Below are 20,000 nucleotides of genomic sequence, written 5' to 3' on the forward strand. Positions count from 1 at the left end.
TATTGGCTATTCTGATTTCCAAAAGGTTCCCTTTTTCATTCGGCTGCCAATTGTTAAGCTGTTATTTGTGTCCATGGTCTTCCACTATAGCGTAGGCCATATGCATTTCTTGTCATCGAGCGCGAGAATATACTTCCCTTCCTTTATCAGTAAATTTGGAGATCTGTATGTTGCTTTACAATGACGAGTCGTAGACAAGAATGTAGTCATTAATTCTGTCATTAAAGAGTACTAATTAGGGCAACATTTAAACTGCATCGGGAATTTACAGGGGTATTTGTCGTTGGTCAAATCTGGGCTCAGGTTAAAGCCGTTTTTACCTAGGTTGAAAAGGTGATCTTCATTTTACCTTAGTTGAAAGCAGCTATCAACCCCACCCCCCCCCCCCCCCACCAAAAAAAGAAGGATTGAAAACACTTATAGACTCCCTCGACAAGCTCTGTCTTAAGCAACACATCTTTTCAATGTCTCGAATCATCATATTGCATGCCGGTTTGTATATTCAGAAACAAAGAACAAAGAACAAAGAACTCGGACCCTTCAGATCTATAGTTCTGTGTCATCACCACTACACTAAAAGGACGAACATGTTGATATCCATGTATGATAACCAAAACTAATCCTAACGTGACCTTAATTTTCCCTTGGTTTAATTTAGGCTCCAAAAAAGTTTCTTCAACTCATTTGAGTGCGTATTCAACCTGAGAAAAATGAGGATCACCAATAAAACGGATTCAACCTGAGAACGGATTTTATCGGCAACATATACTTGTTTCTAGCGGCTGCTACCTTCATAAATTATTAATGCAATTTAGAGCAATAATACTAAAGGACGGTGCCTACTATTGATATTGCGCATACGTTTTGCGCATCTTATACAGAGATATTCTTGCTTACTTATACAGAGATATTCTTGCGCCGTTTAAAACTATCCGGAGAAAGTAGATATTAGAAAGTCCTCTTGGTATCCCAAAAGAAAATTGGAGGTAACCATGCATTTTTGAGAGATAATTAAGCTTCAATTTGAGAAAGAACTCCATTGATTGCTTTGTATTTTAAAGCTTTTTACAATATTATTCATCAATTATCTTTGAAAAATGCGAGGTTATCCCCAATTTTCGTTTTGGATTTCAATGCTATTTGTTAAAATCTACATTTCCTCCATAATCATAAACCGGGGCAAAAATTCCTTTGAATTAGTAGGCACCGTCCTTAAAAACTTATCTTTTCTTGCAAAACCTTCCTCTTCCCCCTCCCCTCCCCTCCCCTCTTCAAAGGAAGATCAACAGAAAATGTCTTTCACATTGTGTCGAGTGCTAAATTGCACTCATAGAACTACAATAATTATGTATTAAAATCAATGCTATGCGACAACATCTGAACGTTCTCTATCGTAATTCTTGGCTAAAAACATATGCGTCTACTTAACATCCTAACAAGTTCCCTCGAGCTTATTAATCGACTGCTTAACTATTTGTGAACGAGCGCGAGTTTACCGTGAACAGGCAATGGAGAAAAGCAATATCAAAATTGTTTTTTGTCACAACCAAAATATTACATGTACATCTTACATCTAACGCTAATTACTAAATCTTAAAAAAAAAGTCAACGAAAAAAAGGAAACGGTTGCATTAGTAATCGCTTTTCTTGGATGCTAAACTGACACCCCGAAATTAGTCTCTACCACTATAAGTAAAAATTAACCTCCTTTTTCTCCAGGTGTGCAGTTGGCGATTGCCTGTATTAAATGACCAATTAAATGTTTGACAAATTTCAAACAGATTTTACGTTTATCTTTCGATAACTACGAAGGAGTCCTTGAAGTACGTGAGCAAAATCTGGCCGATAAAGGAAACTCCCTTTGTTTTTGTGCCCAAATTGACGCTGTTGGCAAAATTGTGAATACCTAAACATGTTACATGGTTTTGTAAGATTGTGCTTCACGAGAACGTTTGTAGTAGAAAGTTGAAAGGCTTTCTTCTCATTGGGCTGTTCAGGAACTATCAAGAAATATCAGAATAATTCCAATGATCAATTATGAAATTGCATCCCTCAGCTTACCGTGGCGCAAGTAAAACTCGAGGCCCTCATATCTTCGTGAGCCTTGATCTGTCTTCAACTGCTTTAGTATGCGGAGGAATTCTCCTCTCAGAAGTCTATCTTGTAGTGAACGTTAGATCACTAATCTCGAGATTTATAGTACTCGCGCGATATAGAAAATTGTCTCTAATGTTGAGATTGTAAATGTTATCTCCGTGATAATCTCTAAACTTGTATTGCTGTCGTTTTTTCATAAGTTCAGACTGTAGACTAATAGATTATTACAGTATTATCACTACAAAAATATGCCCAATTTCAACGACTAAGTAGACAAAGAAATTCTCAGTGCTTCTTTTTTACCCAGTTATCAAGTAAAAGGTTCCAGTACGCAAAAGAAATTAGGGCCATTTATACGAGAGAAAATAAGCCGCGGCTTACTCTGGCCGCGGTGTACATAATACGCGAAAGGAACTATTTATACGAGTACAAACTCCCAGGTCAGGATAAGCCGCGGCTTGAGAAAGCCGTGAACGTAGATTTTGTACCATTTATACGGGGTGTTCGCGTCTTATGTAAGCCGCGGCCAGAGTAAGCCGCGTCTTACGTAAGCCGCCGCCAGAGTAAGCCGCGGCTTATTTTCTCTCGTATAAACGGCCCTATTGTTGTACTTGGAAAGAAAGAACTTTTCTTGAAACAATAGATTAGGGCCGTTTATACGAGAGAAAATAAGCCGCGGCTAACTCTGGCCGCGCCTTACGTAAGCTGTGAACACCCCGTATAAATGGTACAAAATCCACGTTCACGGCTTTCTCAAGCCGCGGCTTATCCTGGCCAGGGAGTTTATACTCGTATAAATAGTTCCTTTCGCGGCTTACGTAAGCCGCGGCTTATTTTCTCTCGTATAAACGGCCTTGCTCCCATCAATGCCCATTATGCCCATTATGCATCATTATGCCCTTGCTCCCATCAATTATCATTTACTCCCACTTCCATTCACTTCAGCTCAGTCATCGGCTACTATGAACAAAGGTTCCGGGTATAAACTGAACGCTCGCTTAATATGTCGGCTCATCATGCAGTTTGTATCGATCGGTTGCTTTGTTGACACACGGCAAACATGCCTTGAGTGCCTGCCCTCCACTAAGAAAAATACTTTTTTTCCGGTTAGTTTGTCAGACACCAAGTCATATTTTTTAACTTTAAATAAGCTTCGGGCCCAATAAAACGGTTTCGGGCACGCGAGGTACAAAAACACAAGGGTTTAATCAATTTACGAAAAGCTCCCATTTCTTCATTAATTAAACTGAGTAAATTCAATAAAATACTAATGTTTAGCCATGAAGTTTGAATGTATTTAAACTCTGTAAATATAAATAATGGTTCATAATACAGGAGTACAATTAATAGCAAAGCAATTAAAAATATCTTTACAGTACATTAAAGGGGGTTGAAGAAATATGTGATTTTACTGAATTAAAAGCTTGAAAGCTGTTTCTTCACACTGACCTAAGTATTTCTATTTCTAGTCCAGTTCTCTAAAAGACAGGGAACTAGGGAACTAAACAATTCTCCCGTTGTGTGCCAAGGCCATGTTGTCAAAAACAATGTCATCAGAAAGTCGTAAACGATATCTCCCTGGAATTCCTCACAATATAAATTGATAAACAGCTTCATCGATGATTCTTGTCAATATCATCTTGGCACGATTTCACTGAGATAATTTGCAATATTGGCCGGCACAAGTTCGAAGACGAGAGGGGACTTCCACGATAAGATAAATTAAATGTTCGGTTACTCACTTTATGCTCCTGTGTACGTGCTCGTAAATACTTTATTTAGGACGGCATTTCCTCATTTGGTGGCCAATATTCTTTAACTGGCTAGACAGATGAATTTCCTGTCACCATAGCTGGAGGGATTCTTTACATAACGGGGTAAAGTGCGAGGCGAATCCTCCAATCAAGGCAGACCGCAAAAACTGAAGGAGATGATTGCATGATTGAGCGGCATTGAAGAATTTATTGGCTGCTTAGGGTAGAATTTCAAGAATTCCAAGACACTGTTTATGTTAGGACACACTAAAAGACTGACTCAAGTATCTTGCAACAAGGGTCTTTCTGTGACACCTTGGCTTAGACAATCTAGACAACAAAAACGAAGTCAGCGTAGTTTAGCAAATGCATCTGACAAAGTGATCTTAGGTGATACCCAAGTCCTTGTACAAACTCAATAGTTAAGAGACAATTAAGTGAACTATGTTATCTAACCTTGGAAATCGTATATTGTAACGTTTTCTAATATTGAAATATCACAAAAAAAGGAACGTACTTGAAAGAAGTATACGCCTTGGAAATGGCATGACTAAATAAAAAAGGACTTTGTCCCAAGACGAAATGACCAAAGCGTATATTGGTATGAAGATGATCCTCATGTCGGGTTAGTTTAAGTGAGAATCAAGAATAAATCCTAATGAAATATACATTGGAAAAATGGGTCACGAACTTTGTTGCAATTTTCAGGTTAATCGTAACTGTGAAAAAAATTTCTAGAAACTAATTGATAATCAACAGTTAGTCTGAGAACAGTTCCTTAATGGACACCTTATAATTGGACGGTTGTACTCGTCAATCAAGGGCACGCGAGCGGTACTTGAATCATTTATCTTTTTCCAGAGCTATTAAAAGGACTAAGAAAATGTGAGATGATTAATTTAGCTATAAAAATTTTATCACCGTCATCTCGTATTTTGTGATAGTTACTATTTAAGCAATAGAGGACGTTTTCCACATTTCCATAGCCTCATCTAAAAACGAGGTTGAGTTGGGAGAATTCGAGACAGTTATGCAAACCCGAGACGCAGTCTAAAATATTCCTCAAAGATCATTCGACAAATGAAGGAAATGTTGGGTTTCTTTTTACTTCTTGATTGAAACAGATTTTCTTTATACAATATCAGATTTCCTAAAAGCCAATCAAAACACGCGTCTGACAATACATAACCAAGCAAAATTCCTGTGATGTCACAGCCGTGTTCCATACTTTCATCTAAACACAGCTATTGACCAATGAGAGTTCGCGTACTATCCTAATTATTTTATAATGAGATACAGTTTGGATTGAACATTATATAAATTTGGAACCTATCTGTTTACTGCTACTACTACTAATAATAATTATGATATTTATACAGGGTAACCAGTTCAGTTATACAACTAATATGGGCCCTTACAGCCCTACTGAAGACGCCGAGGTACATTCACGTCAGTAATAATGTCAGAGTACTTCTTTTAACCTCCGAGTCGCAACAACTTTTGAATTTGTTGCTTTTCATTCATTGAATAAAACAGTAATTACTTTTTCATGATAAAAAAAAGAGGTCTGAATGGGGCACTGAGAAAATCATGCGAACAATGTCCATTTTAAGAGCTGGCAATAATATCAACTTAAATAGTTTGATATAGCAAGGAGACCGTTACACAGGAATAATTTCAGGTGATATCTGATCAAACTGAATGCTGAGACTTAATTTTACATAAATCCCAAGTTAAGAGGAGGGAAAACGGAATTAATGTTTCCTTTTTTTTACTGGTGACATTAGATATTGAAAACTGATGTTTCGAAACAATATTAGTAGCTGCAATTAAAATCGTAATTATGATCACACGCGAAACGAGAATATTGAAAACTTTCTTTCTGCTTTCATGAAAGATCTTTTTTGCATTCTTTTCCCCATCAGAATGTGAGCTATGAAATTTATTTCATAATCAAACTGAAGGCAAAACGAAAAGCTTTTAAAAACGGAAAATTTGAGTCCTTTGTCCAAACAAACCAAACAAGATGATATTTAACTCAATATTGTTATAGTTTTTCAAACAGCAACAATGTTATCCACAAATTCCTCTAGACTGCAATTTCATTGGATAACTAACAGTATATACGGAACGGGCGAGCATCTCTGAACTAATTTGACAGAGTGACTCGAAGAAGTTGGAAGTCCTAGCCTCGAAAATCGGCAAAGATGAAGCCCTTCATTCTCGTTTTGACGGTAAGCGTTTACTGATCTAATCTTCATATTTTTTTGTTATAAAATAGCAGATTAAAAAAAATTACGACCAAGGGATGGCCCTACCATGCGGAATGAGTTCGTTTCTCGAAAATCCTGCTGGAAATTTTACAAGGGTTTTTCGGATACCAGATTTCTCTTTTTTGTTTTGAAATGGAAATCGTTTCAAGGAACAAAGTGACCGCGTCACTATTCAGACTTTTCTCAACTTAATTTTTTTTAAATCCACGTTCTTCAGAATAAGCGAATCCCAGTTTTCCAACTGCGCATTCAACTTAGCGCACCCAAACTTCGATTTACGCGTACGAGGGGATTTTTCGTCGAAGGCCTCCCATTTATTGCCTAAGCTGAAATAATCAGTAATTTCCTTTCAAGATATGTTTATTTAGTTGAAAATGTATGTATATACTCAAGCGGTTATTTGTCATCCATACCATATAATGCTGGCTGATCCTCTTTGATGGTCTCGGGAGAGGTCGAACCCGCGGTCATACCTAGCAATCATACAAAACATTTAGTGGTTTTGTCAACCACTATATAATCTTAAAAAGATGCTTGACACAATCTTTTCAGCTGTGCATTCTCGTTTAAGAGGAGAGAGCCCATGTACTTTCTACGCAATTGCTTTTCTGTCCAAGCGGCAGGATTCGCAGATGAATTTTCTTTTAATAATAAATATCGTACAAAAAAGCACCTTTTCAACTACATTAATTCTGAAGGGCAATATATTATGCGATATTACTCGCACTCATTTTCTTGGCAGCGATTCATGACAGACATCTATCATGTTGCTGCTTTAATTTGAAATGAGACGGGTTGTGCATAGTTTAGGATGTTTCACAGTTTTATTTATTTATTTATGTAGTTATTTAATAATTCATTCATTTGTTGAGCCTCTCAATCAATAAAAAGACACATTAAAATTGAATGAATACGACGACATTATTATGTACGGGAAACAGAGTCGACTGCGTTAAATTGGCACTGATTACATCGGCGAAAAAGCCCACATCACTTTCCCCAGCCTAATTACTTCAGGCCCAATTCAAGTATCACACATTTGTTTGAGATTAATGACCAAATACGGTTCTCACTCGAGGCCACGCTGAAATGGCCGAGCACAGCCGACATCCTTGCAACGGAAAATGAATTATTAGTTACATTTCCACATGGAGATCAAGGTGTATAAATCGTGCCGTGCATGACGTTCATGCAAAGCTCTATAAGGCAACAACTTTCTGCCAACCCTATTCAGAGTAATTGAAACTACATTTTTCTGTACACTTAACCCATGAAGAACTTAATTCGGTTCAAGTCAGGGGCACCCAACGAGAATATAGTTCAAAACCACTTAAACATAGCATTGTTAAACGTATTTTGGTATTTAAACGGTAGATATAGGCATATTTTTATCCCCTAATTTTTTTATCTGTTCGGATTTCCAAGCTGAAAGTCTAGTGATCCGAAGATTATAGGGATCAAAATTTACCTTTTCGATAATTTCAGCCAGAAAAAAGGCTCCCCAAGATTCTAGATGACCTTTTTAGGGTAAAAATCCGTTAAAAATGGGCAATTATAGTACTTTTTAGATGTTTGAAAATCCTAGGACAGGCAAGCAAGCAAGAAATTTTAGAACAAATGTTCCGAAAATTCTAGATCTCAAATCGCCTTCCGAACAGATATTTTTCCGAAAATTGACGTTGGGTGCTCCTGTTAAGTTGGAGAGTTCAAGATTCGAGGCCTAATAACTGAGATGTTGAAAGTTGGTATTAAGTTAAACATGACTGCAACGTAACTCAATTTGATTTCATCAAACTTTATAGTGAATGAATGATGTTGGATTTAGGGCGACGTAGAACTGTTAAAAAGGGTCTCATCAAGGGTCTCATTTAAGGGTCAGTTGTGACTCAGTTAGCTAGTGCGCGGCTTTCGGAGAGAGAGATCTCCGGTTCGATCCTCGGTGACTTAAACGTCTGTTTCGACTTTCCTCTGATCCGCGTAGCTATAGCTTTAAATTTCTGTAAAGCAGAGCACTGACAGAGGGAGGGGGGGGGGGGGGGGGGGAAAGGGCTAAACCGTCAGCTTACATTGATACCCGTTCCTAACTGAAGGAACTACCGACGTTAAATATAAGTGACTTTACCTTTACTTTACCTTTATCACGGAAATTTTGACGACAGATCTTTGCGGCAAACAGATATCTGACACTGTATGCTGAATTGTCTATATTTGCTCTAATTACAATTTTCCAAAGTTTTTTTCAAAAGAGCTCAACAAAATTTGATATAATCGCTCATTGTTATTAGACATATTCTGCATTTACTACAGGAAATCGCTAATTAAAAAAAAAAAAACCCAATAGTTTCCACCCTTAGTCTGCAAGTCAAAGCGTGTATTATTTTTTTCAATGTTAACAATTAATTGAATTACAAGTGGTCGTTAGCTACTCTCCCACAGAGAAATGCCTGGTTGTTCCCGGAAAGAGTGGAACAGAAAAATTATTTTGTAACCTCGTGTTCCAATTGGAAAAGTTGTATGGATGCGTCAAACTTTGACGCATCTATGGAACTTAAAGGTTGCCCCACAATTCCGGGTGATACTCTTAATGGATCATGTGGACTGTAATCATGAACTCCTCAGCTTCTAATCAATTGACAGTTTGCACTGGAAGACAGGCTGACTTATGACTGTGCAACCGTAAACAGGGGGTAAATGAAAATCTTTAAAACATCCAACCAAAGCGATCTCTACAGGGGCACCCAACGAATCTGTTCCTCACATTATCTGTTCCCCAGAGGAATCTTGCTGGCTGGCAAAAATACATGTGTTTCGATGAGCTGGCTGGGAAATTTTGTTATTGATGGAGGTTTTGCCTGGAAATTACTGACTTTTTCTAGCATTTCAACCCGAGCTGGCTCTAGAAACTCTGAAGACTGAGGACGACTAAAAAAAAAAACAAAAAAGAACCCGTTTCCTCTCCCAGAGAGTAGTCACAAACATACGACGGCTGGTCAGAGTGATTGCGCATGCGGAAAAAACCTGTTTTGTCCCGATTTTGTCGTTTTTGTTCGGTCGTTTTGGATCAAGGGATTTAAAAGCGCGCGGAATTCCTGGCTGGGAAATAAATTTGATCAGCTGGCTGGGAAACCAACCAATTTTATCTGGCTGGCTGGGAAATTTCTTGTGTGTCTTGCTGGGAAAAAGGAACAGATAATGTTTTCCCAGCAACACTGAAAAACACCTGAAAATGCCTTAATAACATTTATTTTCATTAACTGGGGTATAATAATACATTTTACAACAAATTGGTCGTTGGGTGCCCCTGTCTCTAGAAGGAGACCTTTGCACAGAGGACCCAGCTAACAACAACCCTGCCCCTTGCTTTGCAAGCAAGAATATGTTGTCACGCGTAGGTCCTGAAGTAGCTGAACTTTCTCACCTCCCATTCCAGTGTAGGTACTTTCCTGCATCAGCCATTTAATTCGTTCTCTTTAGGTGGCGATATCACTCATAACTTTCGCTGAATCAGTCAAACGGCCATTTCCCTTAAACTTGGTGCCACAGCAAGTCTTTTTACCACAAAATCAAGGTAGGATGAATAAGCAATGTTGAATATAGAACTTGTACATGTGACACACTCTTTGCGATTTGGGCCTGAGAGCATTCGAAATGTGTTCTTAAGTTTTGTGGTACACTATAGGTTCGACTACAAACTGAATTGTTCGTCAGTGTATCTCAGTGCAATAAAAAACCACATTGTCAAAGTGAAAAGAACATCAACAAGTATTTGAGTTTATTTTATCTCTCAGATACCGTCGTTTTCATGTAAGCGTGGACACGTGACGGGAAAACATGCAATAAATTGGAAGCAAATTGCAAACGTGACAAGTTTTGGCTGCAATCATTTCAGTTTGAGAGATGTTCATGCAAGTTTTCCTAGAATGTTGGCAAGACTGGACATCGAAGACTTTTTCTAAGAAATTGACCCTAATCTGATAACCTATGCTTTCAATACATTCGAACAAATACGCGCAAAAGTTTCAACTGTTTGCTTAACGGCTGCCAAACTCAAACTTCAGAGAATGTGTTTTCCCATCATGTGTCCACGCTTAGATGAAAACGACGGTATCACGCATGATATGATTGGCTAATTTAGCGGGCCATATACTAAAGTACCGCTCGCTGTACGGCCCGGTAAATTTTTAGCAAGTTTTTCATATTTTTTTATGTGAAATAAACTTGAGAAACTACTTGAATCTTGTAAGCAAATACTTCAAAAGACAATAACTTTAGTCGCTTTTTCGTATTTTAACCCGTGCTAATCATTTGTGGCAGTTGAACGTCTCTCTTGACTTCAAATAATTTTCTTCACTCGTGTGCCTTATAATTATGACATCAGAGATTTACCTCGTTTTTGAGTCGTGGTCAGAGCTGTAAGTTACGGATCCTCGTTTTTGCCGTTGCTTCGCTCGCTTGGACCATAAATCCGCGAGAAAAACTCTGTTTCTAGCTTAAAGTACAGACCTCGAACTCGGTTAGTAAGGGGTAAAAAAATTGTCCTGTTAGTGTACATTTTTACATTTCTTTTACCTTCATTTATGCTAATCGCAAAAAGTAAAATAAAGACGTTCTTGACTGACTCTAAGCCAGGGTAATGTTCTTGGTATAATCTTAAAACTCTGGTTAATCACAGCCTGACCGTTCTTGTGAGAAAACAGGTCCTTGTATAAAAAAAAAGAGTGCAACCATTGTGCATAGTGCTTGTCAGTTTAAATCCATCTTCAAGTTACGTCTTAAGTAATCCTTGCCATATGACGCGAAATCGTAAGAGCGACGAAGCTTGCATGAGTAATTTAACTTAGGGACACTGAATAAACACAGGAAATAATACGAATGATGATGAGACGAAGTCTTTTTGTGTTAACTTGTCTCCTCTTATATATTCTCATCTGAATTGTTTCAGGATCCTGTGGCGGACATCTCGCAGGTCCATCCGGGAGCCTTGCATCTCCTTTTTACCCTGATAGCTACCCTAACAATGCTCATTGTGTCTGGACGATCACCGTTCCACAGGGGTCCATTCTTAGGATTGATTTTCTCTTCTTAGAAACAGAACCTTGGTGAGTTAGCAGTGTAATCTGTATTTTCATTGGCTACCTTATATGGTCAACGAACGTGTCAGCAATAAAGTGAGCCGAAAACAATTTTTAGATCTAAGGAAAAGTGGCCAACAAAAGCCGTTTTGGACTGGAATTGACCGAGACAGAAATCAATACTTTAGTAGACAATATATGAAAGAGTTGTTGATCCTGGAGTTTATAATAAAACAATTATTCTACTCGCGCTCGCTGGATATAAAATGAATATGACGTTGGTTATCTATCACTTCATATTGAGCGCGCCTTCGTAGAATAATTGTTAAATATCATAGCGATATTTCTTGTTTACAAACATTGAAGTCAGATTTATTTTGATATTCAAATTTGTCAACCGCGGAACAAAAGAAATCATTGTTTCAACAGCCAATTAAACATATTAATAACAATGGATGACGTTACGAGGAACATCACCATAAAGAAAACCATGACAAATTTGGCCGAAGCATGTTCATCTGTGATTTCACTTCACTTCTATTCACCTCGCAACGACTCTCGAGATTGGCTCAGAAAACAATGGACCAAAACAAACAGCCAATCAACGATGGACCCTAAACTTAAAAACAATAGAGCTACGTCCTAAAGGGATCCAATGAAATTAGAGGTTATAAAGAGCTGCGTTCTATCTCCTTAAAACACGCTGTTTCTAATATAGAACGTAGTTGTAAGTTCCAAGTAGGACGCTAAATGCTGAACGTAGTAGGTCCTGAGAAAACAAGAGTTCTAACTTAACCTTAAAGGGTTGGAGCAAAAAAAGTCATCTTTGAGACGATTCTGATTCCAGTGCCTCCTTTTTTTCTATTTCAAAAATGGCTGGTTTGGTGAGTTGAGTGGCTCCAATCTAAACCAGTTTTGGGGGTGTTTTAAGGCCCGTTAAGCGATAGCATATGTGTAATGTATTCGAAACCATCACAGGCGGAAAAAATAACCTTATGAATTCAAAGAGGGAAATCTGGAATTTCCACATCTGAGAAAATATGATTGTTCACTTCAAGTCATTTGAATGGTTGGTTACCTCTTAAATAATTAATAAATATGAGATCTTTGGGAAAGCGAGGTCGGGTCCTCTTCAGTGGAAACCACTCTATTCACTACATAAGCTTGATTAGACCAGTTAAATGATCAGATATTAATGTAGTAGTGATTCTTTTTCGCAAATGCTGGGTCATGTGAATCGATCAACTTAAAGAATAACAATAAAGGCAAGGTGACACACGCTAACACCAACCAGGTGTGGCCAACATATCACGCATTTGCACAACCATTTCACCCGGTCAACAGCTGTTTCGGCCTTTTGGGCCTCATCAGCATGGCGTAGCTAACATACCAGGCCGGGTGTGTTTAGCAGCCACACATGCCATACATGTGGTAAGCTGGGTTGGGAACAACAAAACTGTTCTCCCACGACAAGCGTGTGGGAAGGTGGATCACATTAAGAGATCGGTGTGTCACGTAAATTAAAAACAACAATAAAAGCGAGGTAACATACCGCCTGGTATGTTGGCTACGCCATCCTGATGAGGCCCAAAAGGCCAAAACAACTGTTGACCGGGTGAAATGGTTGTGCGAATGCGTGATGTGTCGGCCACACCTGGTTGGTGTTAGCGTGTGTCACACATTGCTTTTATTGTTGTTTTAAAGAATGCATGTTTACTCCTTTCAAGAAATTGACTCTGCAGAAATTTAAGAAATTGCTATTGTTGTTTTTTGCCTTTGCAGTTATGATTATGTGAAGGTATTCGTGGGGACAAGGCTGTTGTATCGTTTGAGTGGCAAAGAAGACTACGAAGAGTATCTTAAGGAAATCGACGATGATGACGATGACGATGATGATGATGATGAATGCGATGACTATGACCGGGACGACAGTGATGATGGTGATGACGTTGGTGATGACGACAAGCGAACCATTCGCCGACGGTTTAGCAAACCCAAACGTCGGCGGGATTCCAGTGTTGTATCCATCCACGGGACAGGAGAAGTTGTCAAGATTGTCTTCAAATCCGATCCCTGGGTGACAAGAAGGGGCTTTTTTGCCCATTACAGTCTTGGCCAGGCAGGTAAAGTAAACTCCAGTGAGCATGGTAATTTTAAATTGATTGGTGTTTTGAAATCATGTTTCAGTTGTAGCTACATTTCCAAGCGCTGAAAGCGTTACAATAATAAGATGGATAGATAAGGCAAATGTAAAGAAGCAGAGTTTTCCTATTTGCACTTATGTAAAATATATCATTTAAAGATCACTGATGACCAACAAAGTGAATACTCGGAAATCGCTTAACAGAATAATATCGTTTATCGTAGTTAGTTATGGGGGCTGCAACTTAGGCCAAAAAATTCAGTCGTGCAATTCCGTTGCACAATGCTCTACCACCAAACGCTAACATTTTTGTTGCATAGAAAGACGTACGCAAATGAATACTGAACAAGGATTTACTCAAAAGGCCAGGGAATGTTTCCCGGACCGTACGAGTGATTGTCCGACACAAGACAGCATGATACATCCATGCTGGTCCGTGATTTAGCACTGCTTCACTAAAGAATTTTGACCGTAAAAATGGATCCTTTTTGTTGTCAGTGCTTTGTGGCGGCCCACTGATTGGTCCATCTGGAAATTTCTCGTCTCCCGGTTTCCCTGTCCAGTACCCCAACGATGCGCAATGCAGATGGTACATCACTGTACCCAGGGGATCCATACTGATGCTGAATTTCCTAACCTTTGAGACTGAACGATGGTAAGTTTTGTTTTCCTTTGGTTAAATGATAATAATTTGATCAGTAAAATAAAAACAAAGAACTAGTAAAAAGAAGAAATGCTCGAGATCTGCAGGGGCGTCGCGAGGATTTTTCAAAGGGGAGGGGTACACCCAGGGTACTTACCGGTTTGACATGTCGACATACGCTCTGCTTTTAATGAAAGTGCCAAATTTTCGGATGAGCAGTGAGTACCTTTTGTTTTTGTTGCTGTTGTTGTTTGTTAATTAAAATAAGGTTTAAAAGTAACACAGAAGTGTTTTCCCGTGTTCCTATGATAACTCTGAACTTATTCCCAGACCTGGTTTAAATCCGTAACAATTAACAATTATTGGGCGATGTTCAGCAAAATATCGGGATTTGTCAGTGGCGAGCAGATCATGATTATTGATCTGTGAGGCACTGACAAATCACGATATTTTGCGATAACCGAGTTCAATAATTGTTTTATCATTCGATGACTGAGTTTGTTTTTTCACAATTCCCAACAATTAAATCACTTTCTGAAAGCTTAGGATAGCGAACTGCAATTTTCACACAAGAGCGTGGTTCCAATTACACACGAGCAGAATATTATTTGCAGTAAAACACTTATTTGTAGGCAGTTATTTGCAGGTCACTTGGTAGGCTCCTGGCCAATGAAAAGGAAGGAAAAAATACATTGAATGATAATTTTTATATTGTGCTGCCTGGTTCCATTGTTTCACACAACCCAAATGACTTTATCTACAAACAACTGTGCCACTCAGGTCATTCATTTGTCCTCCAAATTAAGAGGAAAGTTCTTCTGATTAGAAAAAAAAATTCCTTGCAAAGAGAGAATGTTTGCGTCATGCCTCTGAATTTTCAATTAGCTTGTTTGAAAGCATGGCACTCAACGAAAACATAGGATGCACACTCTATGTTTTCGTTGAGTTATTCATGCTCTGACCTCATCCTGCTTTTTTTGACAGCCACGATTACGTTGAAATCGTCCAGGGGTGGCGCTTGGTGAAGCGACTGAGCGGCGTTTATAAACCATATGCTTGGTCTGAAGAACATGATGATGACGATGATGATTGCGATGATGATGACGATGATGATGACGACGATGACGATGACGATGATGATGACGATCATGATGACGACAGAAAGAAGTATGGAGCTGGGAATTTCTTCGGTTTCCCTTACATATATATCGCAGGCACTGGAGAAGAAATTGCGATCGTTTTTAAATCTGATCGTATTATCACAAAACAAGGATTTGATGCTGTGTATCGAGTTTTACAAGGTAACTATGTTTCACGTCGCCAAAGCAATAAATGTTTTTCATGCCTTAATCCCTTGTTTGTTTTGACGACAATTTTTCTTCTTTTGCTGAAGCAATTGTCACAAATCGATGTAGTGACAAAAGCCAATGAATGTCAGGGTTTTTGTCCTCTTGTTTTTCTTTGAATCTTAAGGGGCCATGTCACCCCAAATGATGTAATTTCATGACACCCAAAATGTCCAAAAAGTAGAATGAAACATTGCATTGCACTTAACACTTAAAAGGGTTGAACAACATATTAAAAGAAATACAGTGAAAGGACAGAGAAGCGTGATCAACACAAGTGGACAAGATTGAAACGGATTGCATTTGGGTAATCGTGAAAAAATCGGCCCTACGTTTTTCAAGTTTTTGGCAAATCGCCTGTCTAGCGGTGCCGTCATTTGCGCTCAGAATCGTCTTGCTTGTGATGTGACGATAAATTTATCAGTAAAGGAATTCCAAAGTGCCATTTTTAAGTTTTAAACTCGTGATTAACTAAAGATTTCCTCTGAACAACCTAAAATAACGTGACATAACTCTTTTAAATGTAGGTTAACTAGTACGCTATATACGCCATGTCGCTTTCGGTTAAATTATTTTATCATTTGCCAGCTACATGTGGGTGGGAGGCGCGGTGGCCTCATGTTTAGTGCGCTCGACTCCGGATCAAGTGGTCCGGGCTCGGGTCCTGACCGGGGACATTGTGTTGTGTGCTTGGACAAGACACTTTACTCTCACGGTGCCTCTCTCCACTCAGGTGTATAAATAGGTACCGGCGAAATACTCCTAGTTGCTTCATGCTACGGAAACCGGAGATAAGCGCCGGCCTGATGGGCCTTCTGGCTCGTCAGCAGAGACTTTACCTTTTACCCAGCTATATGTAAAAGGTTTAGTTTCTTTCGTTTATTCGCTTATAATAATGTTTCCTTTGTTTTCAATATTTTAGGTGGAACATTTGGAAAGTAAAGACCAACTAGCAGTATCACGAGCAAACGCCAAAGCAAAACTAAACGCGAGAAGCATTTTACCCAACCAGCAACTATGTATCAAGGATTGGTTGGGTCCAAATGTTGCTGTAGTTTAAAAGTTACGAAGAAGTGCCCAAAACTCTCACATCAGTAATGAGACATTTTGGCGAACGTTCTAGCCTTCATCGCTTAAAAGACGTCTTTTAATTCAAGATAGCATTCTCATTGTTTCTAGAGTAAGGGCCCGTCCACACTAATGCGTTTTCAAAAACCTCCGGATCCCTGAAAACGGATAAAGCTGCGTCCATACTAGCGTTTTCACATCATATTCGGGCGTCCACACTGAAAACGGAGATCTAATGTATTTTTGTTACCAGGCTTTGTTTTGATAGACCTCCGTTTTCAAAAGTCTCCACTTTCAAAAGCGTTATTGAAAACCTCCGTTTTCGATCGTTTCAGTCTGGACGGCTATATATAAACGAAGATTTTCGAAAACGCATTATTCTATTTGGTCATGACAGGTCCCATGAAAGGATACCCCGCTCATGATAGCCTCGTTTTCGAAGTGAGTTCAAGAGCACAATAGAATTTGAACTTGGACTAACTAAGATCATTCCCTTGTTGTTCCCTCGAGTTCCCTTGGACCATCCCGAAAGCGACACCTATGCTTCGGGTCACAATGCACCTGACATCTTAACTATTTTTGTTTCCTCGTATTCTATGTGGATAATGACATATTTATTTTCAATATTCCAAGCATGGGAATAAAAACCGGCTTAAGGAACTACGCACTTGTTTCTTGCCTTACCTTAGTATTCAGTCACCAACCTCGCTAAATGGCCCTCTAAGAATGATCCATCCACATTTTGATGAATCCTCTCTTTAAGACTGATTTAGCTTCCGCAATAGGAACTGGCTGCGGCGGTAAATCGGAGAGGAATGCGACATATCTATAAGCCAGGTAAGTCTGACGGAGACGGTTAGAATCTGCACTGCATGACTCCACAAAGGACCGAGCCCCAGAACTGACGTATGGGCTTAAAACAAATATTTTAATTAAAGAAAAACAACATGTCAGTTCTGAATCTTGCGGTCTGCTTTGCAAAACAATGTATTCACAAAATTTACTGAGAAACAAAGCCGGCAACAACGAGGCCACAAAACGATATTCATCGTGCAACAAGTGCTTTACACATGGAATACACATTTCTTTTGAAGTAGCTTGCACACAGGCTCTCCGTGCGTCGGAATGGTGAGACGTCAAGAGCCAGGGAATTCGAGTGACTTGGGAAATTGGAGTGCTCCGATACTCCCTTTCCGAGTTCATGCCTGCCTCCTCTTCAAAGCGAGTCTAGGTGCGAAGTTTTTGTGATGATAATTAGTTCTACTTTAGATATGAATAAAAACTAATTTTCATAAGAAAAACTTCGCAATTGAAGAGATGGCCCATTTCCAAGCTGTTGACCGCAGACGATTCAACACACGGAGAGCTTGTGTACAGGATACGTTTGTAGTATGCAAAACAACAACGTCAAATATTGCCATAATTTATGATTCCCATGAAAACGTGATCGTTTTCGCTTCCTCAAAACTGTTCTTGGCAAATCAGTAATAGGATACTTCGCAGTTTTCGATTCTGTGATCGTCGTCGCTGCGTGAACCTTCTATTTAAGTGCCCCATAACTCAAGTATTTTTCGTTGATGAGATCAGTAAACAATAAAAATATATTTTCCGTTTTCACTTCGAAAATTGCAGTGTTAGTGTTATTCTCAGGGATATACTCGTTCCCGTCTCAAATGCTCGGCCTTTAAGGTGTAAAAATATTATGGTGCAAAAATTCACCCACCCGCTAAGCTAAACATAGCAAGAAAAAACAAGAAATTACTTCAAACTTTGCAACTTGCCGCAAAAAAAAAAAAAAAAAAAGAAAAAACGGCGTATTACTTCATGATGACCAATTTTAAGGTATCGGTTTACACTGGATAAGCTACATTCAATCCAGAACTTACAATCAGCGTATTCCTGCATCCCAGCGCTGTTTCTTGCAACAGATCGGCCAAGACATCGATTGCTGTACACCTACTCAGATTTTCAGTTGATTTGAAATAAACATAATTACCTTTTAAAAGTATCCTGAGATCTTCAATTGATACAAAATTAATGTGCTGTTCAAGTTTCTACGTGCCTTCTGTCAGAAATTTCTTCACGTCTTGGTACATGAGCATAACCTGTTTGTGTAATAACTATTTATTTTGTTACGAACTATTGATCATGGAAATACAAACCAAATGGCTGTAAACCTAAGAAAAACTTATCCCCCTATAACTAACTCTAACTGATGCAAGATGTAACAATGTGTATACCTTTTATACAACAGTGTTGCAAGCTTAATCAACTGGGGTTGTGTACTGAATAACCAAATTCATGTTTAGGTTACTTCAGCTTTAAATTTTACATACAGTATTTATAAATGGGCAGTTTTGAATATTGCTCATTTATAAACATAAATGCTTTGGTTACATTTACAAAATACCCAGTTTGTTATTTTGCAAAAATAGCCGCTGAATTGTGAACACTGGTCATTGTTGTCAACGCAAGTTTCGAAGCAACCAGAGTTTAAATCTTGTCAATTAATAATTACCAGTAACAATTTTCTCCACATTGCGCAATTATGATATAACCAAACTTGGCATTTCATGAAACAAAAAAGCGGTTTTTAGGTTTTGTAATGGTCAATGCAAAGTAACTATTAATCAAGGATTATATGAGGACAGTTTGCACAATAATAGTGTATAACTTGATTGAATTTTTGAGTCGTGGCATTAACATGCTTTGCTAAGAAAGAGTTAGCATGCACTAGAGACCACTCGTCGGACTGACCCAAAAAGTGCACTTCAGGCAGAGCGTCAAGCCTCTTGAGTAAAGTGACAACAGCAAGTAAAGGCAAAAACAGTACTGCAGTACTTACGAGACAAAGTTGTGCGCGGGATTTTTGTTAGAATTCCAGACACTGATGGAGGAGCCGTTGTCGGCACCATGTCTACCGCGGTTGTCTTCCCATCCGTTGTAGGTCCCGTGGTTGTTGCTCCATCCCGTTTAGGTCCTATGGTTGTTGCTCCATCTGTTGTCAGTGTAGTTCCCATGGTGGTTTCTCCATCCGTTGTCAGTGTAGTTCCCATGGTGGTTGCTCCATCCGTTGTCAGTGTAGTTCCCATGGTTGTTTCTCCAGCCGTTGTTGGTCCCATGGTTGTTGCTCCATTCGTTATAGTTTCCATGGTTGTTGCACCATCCGTTGTCAGTGTAGTTCCCATGGTTGTTGCACCATCCGTTGTCAGTGTAGTTCCCATGGTTGTTTCTCCAGCCGTTGTTGGTCCCATGGTTGTTGCTCCATTCGTTGTAGTTTCCATGGTTGTTGCACCATCCGTTGTCAGTGTAGTTCCCATGGTTGTTGCTCCATCCGTTGTCAGTGTAGTTCCCATGGTTGTTGCTCCAGCCGTTGTCAGTGTAGTTCCCATGGTTGTTTCTCCAGCCGTTGTTGGTCCCATGGTTGTTGCTCCATTCGTTATAGTTTCCATGGTTGTTGCACCATCCGTTGTCAGTGTAGTTCCCATGGTTGTTGCTCCATCCGTTGTCAGTGTAGTTCCCATGGTTGTTTCTCCAGCCGTTGTTGGTTTCATGGTTGTTGCTTCATTCGTTGTAGTTTCCATGGTTGTTGCACCATCCGTTG

The 20,000-nt window shown here is 39.1% G+C and overlaps 3 protein-coding genes across 7 annotated transcripts in view; 1 reads left to right on the top strand and 2 right to left on the bottom strand.

Moving 5' to 3' along the window:
• Window positions 1-8,105, bottom strand: part of LOC138022057 (CUB domain-containing protein-like) — a 21,364-nt gene extending 13,259 nt beyond the window's left edge. For 2 of the 4 annotated variants that reach the window (XR_011126509.1, XM_068869084.1), the window contains exon 1: window positions 2,062-2,168. Coding sequence is in view for 3 of the 4 variants with exons in the window: in XM_068869084.1 (XP_068725185.1) it covers window positions 2,062-2,091 (30 nt within the window). In the remaining variant the exon portion in view is untranslated. Of the gene's footprint in view, window positions 1-2,061; window positions 2,172-6,537 lie in introns of those variants that run through there. The other 2 variants (XM_068869083.1, XM_068869082.1) reach the window with 2 other exon arrangements.
• Window positions 5,979-20,000, top strand: part of LOC138022058 (zinc metalloproteinase nas-39-like) — a 142,343-nt gene continuing 128,321 nt past the window's right edge. Inside the window, exons 1-7 of one of the 2 annotated variants that reach the window (XR_011126510.1) lie at window positions 5,979-6,085; window positions 9,599-9,692; window positions 11,067-11,223; window positions 12,979-13,319; window positions 13,838-13,994; window positions 14,967-15,283; window positions 16,251-16,370. Coding sequence is in view for 1 of the 2 variants with exons in the window: in XM_068869086.1 (XP_068725187.1) it covers window positions 6,059-6,085; window positions 9,599-9,692; window positions 11,067-11,223; window positions 12,979-13,319; window positions 13,838-13,994; window positions 14,967-15,283; window positions 16,251-16,270 (1,113 nt within the window). In the remaining variant the exon portion in view is untranslated. Of the gene's footprint in view, window positions 6,086-9,598; window positions 9,693-11,066; window positions 11,224-12,978; window positions 13,320-13,837; window positions 13,995-14,966; window positions 15,284-16,250; window positions 17,057-20,000 lie in introns of those variants that run through there. The other variant, XM_068869086.1, reaches the window with a different exon arrangement.
• The window catches only part of LOC138020300 (mucin-22-like), a 1,167-nt gene continuing 346 nt past the window's right edge, over window positions 19,180-20,000 (bottom strand). Inside the window, exon 1 of the mRNA XM_068867307.1 lies at window positions 19,180-20,000. This exon is cut by the window's right edge and continues 346 nt beyond it. Within this exon, the coding sequence (XP_068723408.1) occupies window positions 19,180-20,000 (821 nt within the window).

Source organism: Montipora capricornis, chromosome 10 (assembly GCF_036669925.1).
Source record: "Montipora capricornis isolate CH-2021 chromosome 10, ASM3666992v2, whole genome shotgun sequence".
In the NCBI taxonomy this organism is placed as follows: domain Eukaryota; kingdom Metazoa; phylum Cnidaria; class Anthozoa; order Scleractinia; family Acroporidae; genus Montipora; species Montipora capricornis.